Below are 6,754 nucleotides of genomic sequence, written 5' to 3' on the forward strand. Positions count from 1 at the left end.
TTTCACAGTGTGGGAGGTGGAGCTCACACACAGCATCTTCAGGACACTGGATATTGAACAGCGGCCCTGCTGGCGTCTTTCCAGCTGATTGGAGGAGGCTCTCATCCCATTGGACAGTCCTGTAGAGCAGCTCCGCCTCCTGAGCCACAACAAAAACCAGTCCAGTCAAAGAACACTGGAACCCACCTGGACCAGGACACCTGAACCTGTAGGACACATAAGGCTGAATGAGCACAGTGGGTGGGGTGGGGGTTAAACTCTGTCATTTTATTATATGATTACCTGTATGAGACTTTTGTAGATTCAGTTTTCCGTTCAGGTGTGAAGCTTGATGGACGCTGTGCAACAACATCAGTTTTATTAGAAATAACCAACTTGTGTTCAGTGAAGCAAACGACTACTGTCACACAGTCTGTCAGTGGTCCGTCAGTCAGACACTGCATTTCCAATAATCTTGTGCGTTTTGTTAAACTCACATTACGTGTTTTTAGACCACAGTCTTATTCACAACATGTAAAATACTAAATGACGAAATCAGACTGTAGAACTGGTCAAACTGCAGAAATCCAACCGTTAATCTGAAAACCAGATCGTTGATCTTTCAGGTGATTGATCAGCCATCGTGACCTCAAAATGATATTTGTCCAGATTCTAAAATTAGTCAAGATGATGAATTAAGGGGAAATTGGTCTGAATCTGTTCGGTGTCTCTCAGTGTCTGCAGGAAATTAAATGTTCATTTTTTAATTGTCAAATTGTTCAGAAACTCCTCGTCTGTCACACAGTTCAAAAATCTGCACAACAGATGTTTTAGTTTTTATCCATTTCTTTCTCCACCTGCACAAATGAAGAAGATGAGGATGAAGAAGACTGATTATTTGTTTTCCATCAGCTGCTGTGTGTTGAACCTGTAAATCTGTCTGTAACATCAGGACACGATGGTTTTTCTCTCACCTTCATCAGCTCTGTGTCGTCCTCTGACACCTCCATCTTCCTCTCTGCTGTGTTTGGGTCCAGTTTGACATCAGAGTCACCTGATGGGAGGAGAAGACACACAGCAGAAATCAGTGTTTAATGTTCCTCTCATCATCAGCAAAACCTCCTGTCATCACCTTCCTCTCAGACGCTCCTGGTTTTCTATTGGCTGTGTATCAACCTGAGTGGACGTGTGCAGATACCTGCTTCTGCGTGAACTCCATCTATAACAGCTTAAAGTCTGTAGCTGTCTTTATACAGTGAAATTCATCAGCTGCAGCCACACGTTGATCCAGAAAGTAATTTATACAGTCAGTTTATTTACAGATGGATGAATAGGAGACAGTGTTTCAGGACTCACTGGTTTTGTCTCTGGAAGCTTTAGTCACCTTGCCATTGACCCTGCAGGAACAAACACAACCACAACAGTTACAAGAGAAGAACATTTGAAACACCGGATCTTTGCTTGATACCAACTGGGCATGGACTGACTCCACCCCTCCGCTGACCTCAGAGTCTCTAATCGACAGTCTGGACTCTCCACAAGATGAGACAGATCCTCTAGGTCTGAATCCAGCAGATTGTAGTTTTCTCCCAGCTCCAATTCTCTCAGGTGGGAGGGGTTGGACTTCAGAGCTGAGACCAGAGAAGAACAGCTGATCTCTGACAAACTGCAGTGCCAAAATCTGAAGAAAGAATCATGTAGATGAAAACACTGATAATCAATCAGATGTATCTCTAGTGACTTTGTCCTTCTGTTGTTGTGGATCATCATCACTCTTTACAAAAAACGATAGAAGCATTAAATTGACATTAATTCACTTCAAAAACGTTTTATCCAACTGATCAAAGAAACGCTCTTTAGTGACTGTAGGAGACATTCAGAACAAGTGAAAGAAGAAAATGTGGACAAAAGACATTTACAACTTTATGAATCTAAGTTATGAATGTACTGTATATAGATTAGGTTCAATGATAAATCAAACATACAGTATAAGATCTACAACAGTAACAGACAGTGAACTGACCTCAGAGTCTCCAGTCGACAGTCTGGACTCTCCAGAAAACCACACAGCTGCTTCACACCTGGATCCTGCAGCTTGTTGTTGTCACTCAGGTCCAGTTCTCTCAGGTGGGAAGGGTTGGACTTCAGAGCTGAGGCCAGAGAAGAACAGCTGATCTCTGACAACCTGCAGGACCTCAATCTGAATAAAGAAGAAATCAGGTTGATAATCCTTGATAATCAATCAGATACTGTATGTCCTAATCGATGGGCAAGTATTCCAGTAATTCAGGAGGCTGACATTCGTTGACTGGGTGCAACAGTGAAGGGCAGGTAGAAAAGGCAAAGAGGCTGATATGCAGTGATCAGTTTCTGCACTGTATCGTGTTAAATCAGGTGTATCCGTTAGTCGCCACACAATAGTATAATAATAAGAAAAGAATAATAACAAATACTGCTAACACATTTTCAGGTAGTAACGCAGGATTCTGAAGTAACATCATCTGGGATCCAGCTCATGAGGCAGTGGACAGAAGGTGGACGGAGCAGATATTTCTTATGCACCTTATCCATTATATGTAATCTATTTTAACTTAATTCTAATTCATTAATTAAAAAAAGGCAAATTGTTATTTCCTCTCTGTTATAAGTCAAAAAATTAATTAAACAGAGGAGAAATAATTATTATTAACAAACGATCCATTTTCCATCTGTACAGAACAACAAAATGGAAAAAAATAAAAGCTGACAGCCAACCGCTCCCCCAAAGCACCGTCGACAACTGTGGACAAGAGAAATTTACGACTTTATGTTTGTATATAAATAAATGATAAATTAAAGATATAAGATCTACAACAGTGAACTGACCTCAGAGTCTCCAGTCGACAGTCTGGACTCTCCAGAAAACCACACAGCTGCTTCACTCCTGGATCCTGCAGGAAGTTTCCACTCAGGTCCAGTTCTCTCAGGTGGGAGGGGTTGGACTTCAGAGCTGAGGCCAGAGAAGAACAGCTGATCTCTGACAACCAGCAGTGACTCAACCTGAATAAAGAATAAAACATGAGCAAATACGAGGAGATAAACTTTATAAATTGAATTATGTATGTATTTAAATTGGGTTTAATTGTAATCTAAGAATATAAGATCTAGTGAACTGACCTCAGAGTCTCCAGTCCACAGTCTGGACTCTCCTTAAGATCACACAGCTGCTTCACACCTGAATCCTGCAGCCTGTTGTTACTCAGGTCCAGTTCTCTCAGGTGGGAGGGGTTGGACTTCAGAGCTGAGGCCAGAGAAGAACAGCTGATCTCTGACAAACTGCAGAGTTTCAACCTGAATGCAGAATAAAACAAATAGATAAAATAAATTATAATACAATCAGATGTGTACGGATTTATATTGACAGTTTCAGCCAATAAGTTACCTACTGAACCTTGGAGTGGATTTTCAAACACTCGTACACACACTAATATAAGACAGATTAAGTCATATATTAAAACCATATTGCTTGTAACATTTTCAGAGTGTATTATAAAAATAAATAGATTTTTGTCATTCACAATTTTACAATAATTTATAGACTCCTGGTCAAAAGCTTTAGAACACCTCCATTTTCAAGCTGTTATTTAAATTTACTTAATTCAATATTTCAGTGTTTCTAAAATTAAAGCACAGAACAAATAAATAATTGGAAATTTCAAAAACAAGCAATAATGAAATCTTGTTGAACTCATCCGGTAGCTGAACACACTCGTGACGTTCTTTCTACAATGGAAATCAAATATTATTCAGAAGGTTCATCCCACATTTGTTGCAGAAATTCCCACAAATGTGTTTCACTTGCAGACTTTTGAAAGTGGTGGGCATGGACACAGCAGCTGAACACCAGTGTTTTGCATATTTGCACATTTATCACAGCAGGACTGTGGCAGTTCAGGTAACAACAACCCCTTTTTACACAGCTTGTTCATGGCGGGAATGTTGTGACTTTATTCTGCTTTGCCGTCCTGTATAAAAAGTACAATCACAGAATGGGAGGGCAATGTTGTTTTGCTTTTACGCCGGCAGCGGAGGAAGCAACGGAGCCGCATCAAAGTCTTTGTAAAAGGGAGAGCCGGCATGTTGGGACAGAACACTGACGCTGCTGTGTTACACGCCACGCCGCTAACTCCAGCACTTAATATGAACCTTCAGAGCTCTTCCCCTTATTGAACAGATTTAGTAGTTAGTGCTTACTCCAAGGTCTCCTACTGCACTGCAGCTTCAGTGATGTCACTCACTTCTAAGTGGCTTTAGTTAAAAGCATCTGCCAAATGAGCAAATTTAATGAAATGTAATGCAAGCACATAACTATATCTACATATCTACCTCAGAGTCTCCAGTCGACAGTCTGGACTCTCCAGAAAACCACACAGCTGCTTCACACCTGGATCCTGCAGCTCGTTGTGACTCAGGTCCAGTTCTCTCAGGTGGGAGGGGTTGGACTTCAGAGCTGAGGCCAGAGAAGAACAGCTGATCTCTGACAAACTGCAGCCAGTCAACCTGAATAAAGAATAAAAGATGAGCGTTTAGAGACAAAGGTGCTGCTCGTTCAGTGTTTCATGTGGAATGGAAGCAAAATTATTTCCATGTGATGGAACGGTGCAACAAAAAAAATTGGGGCAGCAATAAAAATGAATTTACTTATTGATTATTCTGTCATTTACAGAAGCCCTGAACAGAGGGTGAAAAAAAAAATATTATGTTGAAAAAAAGTTTTAATTTTTGTCATCTGTGAAAACAGGCCCTGAGAAGCAGGTGAGTTTTTTTTTTTGGAAGAAAAGAAAATTGAAAAATTAATCTGAGCACAGAAATAAAACATGGAGTCTGACCTCAGAGTCTCCAGTCCACAGTCTGGACTCTCCAGAAAACCACACAGCTGCTTCACTCCTGAATCCTGCAGGTTGTTTACTCTCAGGTCCAGTTCTCTCAGGTGGGAGGGGTTGGACTTCAGAGCTGAGGTCAGAGAAGAACAGCTGATCTCCGACAAACTGCAGCGACCCAATCTGAATAAAGAATAAAATCATGTCAATCGTTTTTGTTATTATATTTTTATTGGCTCAAGAGACAAATCAAATGCACAAACGTTTTATACTGCTGTGCCAGTATGAACACATACAAACAAAATACAATGAAAGAGAGCAAAACAAGACACCATCTAACACCAGCATGTTCTGACCCATCAGTACTTTTTTACTACACCACAGCCATGTGGAAAGACAGATCATTTCTGAAAAAAAAAAAAAAATTCTTCAGGTTTGTGCTCAGACAAATCCTGAAATGTGAACCAGAAATGACAATATACAAAAAAGACCAACAGCTCCAGTCAGTGAACCTACCTCAGAGTCTCCAGTCGACAGTCTGGACTCTCCAGAAAACCACACAGCTGCTTCACATCTGGATCCTGCAGCTTCTTTCCACTTAGGTTCAGTTCTCTCAGGTGGGAGGGGTTGGACTTCAGAGCTGAGGTCCCAACGTCACAGTGAGTCTGTGAGAGTCCACTTCCTGTTCCATCAGTTCCTTCAGTCACATGTTCACATCTGCTCCTCAGACTGATCTTATGTTGATGTAAAACCTCCTGCAGACCACTATCTGCTGAAAGAGAAGAGACAACGTCAGACTGAAGAAACAGAATCTGAGAATCTGATGATTATTTTCATCAGCTGCAGAAAAACTAAAGACAAAGAAAAGGTTTTAATGTTGTGATATTTATAATCATCTTAAAGGTTGATGCTGTGTGATGCAACAAATGACTCTGTATAAAACAACAGGTCCTGGTTTCAGAAATGATGACATCATCATACAGATGTTCAGTCTCACTTTGTTCAGTGCTGGTCTGACTGGCTGTCTGCAGTCCAGGTCTTGTTCTGGATCTTTGTCCACACTGGGGACAGGAGAAGTCTCCTGAAGAACCAGACTGGTCCCAGTATGAGGTGATGCACTGTCTGCAGAACCAGTGTCCACAGCTGGTAGAGACTGGATCCTTCAGGATGTACTGACACAGAGCACAGTAGGACAGCTGCTCCTCCACAGAGACATCACTCCTCTTCCTCCCCCTGTGGACATGAACAGATTTCTTTTTAAATAAATAATAAAAAACTTTCACAGATTATTTTTAACAACACTGCCTAGATAATTAAATAGCAAGTCACAAGCCATAAATCGAGTATTTTCTAATCGATAGAAGCTTCTGTCGCTGGGGAGCTGCAGCATTGGTGATAATGTTGCTGAAAGTTATTCCTTTCCTGTCATCAATCAACAGACACAAAATGCTGTTGAAAACATGAAGAAGTTTGTAGTAGTTCTCTTACCTTGCAGCTAAAGATCCAGGTTTATTACCTAGGACTGAAGGATCGTCTTTGAACCAGTCGGTGTTGAAAGAAATGGATCCTGAGGACTCTGGTCGGTCCTCGTCTTCCTCCACCCAATCACTCATCCTCTGGACTTCAGTCAGTCTGAAAGGGAAACCACTAACACTGACTGTGAGCTCACAAACACAAGAACCACAAGAAGTAACACACACACACACACACACACACTTTACAGAACAACAAAACCAGGCAGCACTCCTAATTGGGTCAGTTGTAGTTTCAGGTGTAATATTCAGCTCATCACACGTTGTCCACAGATGAATCAAACTTCGACAGAGAACACGGAGTACCACACCTCATATCATCTCCTGTTCTCTGTGTCTTTGTGAGGACAGTTCAATCCGACTCTCCTTCCCTCCACGGGGGGG

The 6,754-nt window shown here is 41.3% G+C and overlaps 1 protein-coding gene across 1 annotated transcript in view; it reads right to left on the reverse strand.

Moving 5' to 3' along the window:
- Nucleotides 1-6,746, reverse strand: part of LOC111649353 (uncharacterized) — a 7,007-nt gene extending 261 nt beyond the window's left edge. Inside the window, exons 1-13 of the mRNA XM_087171953.1 lie at nt 6,327-6,746; nt 5,836-6,071; nt 5,355-5,610; nt 4,848-5,021; nt 4,345-4,518; nt 3,136-3,309; nt 2,845-3,018; nt 2,003-2,179; nt 1,484-1,660; nt 1,336-1,376; nt 954-1,033; nt 283-338; nt 7-206 (exon numbers count right to left, since the gene is read on the reverse strand). Of these exons, the coding sequence (XP_087028079.1) occupies nt 7-206; nt 283-338; nt 954-1,033; nt 1,336-1,376; nt 1,484-1,660; nt 2,003-2,179; nt 2,845-3,018; nt 3,136-3,309; nt 4,345-4,518; nt 4,848-5,021; nt 5,355-5,610; nt 5,836-6,071; nt 6,327-6,451 (2,044 nt within the window). The 5' untranslated portion in view covers nt 6,452-6,746. The remainder of the gene's footprint in view (nt 1-6; nt 207-282; nt 339-953; nt 1,034-1,335; nt 1,377-1,483; nt 1,661-2,002; nt 2,180-2,844; nt 3,019-3,135; nt 3,310-4,344; nt 4,519-4,847; nt 5,022-5,354; nt 5,611-5,835; nt 6,072-6,326) is intronic.
- Nucleotides 6,747-6,754: the final 8 nt, after the last annotated feature.

Source organism: Seriola lalandi, unplaced genomic scaffold, assembly GCF_002814215.2.
Source record: "Seriola lalandi dorsalis isolate HSWRI2012SDOR001 ecotype SW California unplaced genomic scaffold, Sedor1 jcf7180002050495, whole genome shotgun sequence".
Taxonomy (NCBI): domain Eukaryota; kingdom Metazoa; phylum Chordata; class Actinopteri; order Carangiformes; family Carangidae; genus Seriola; species Seriola lalandi.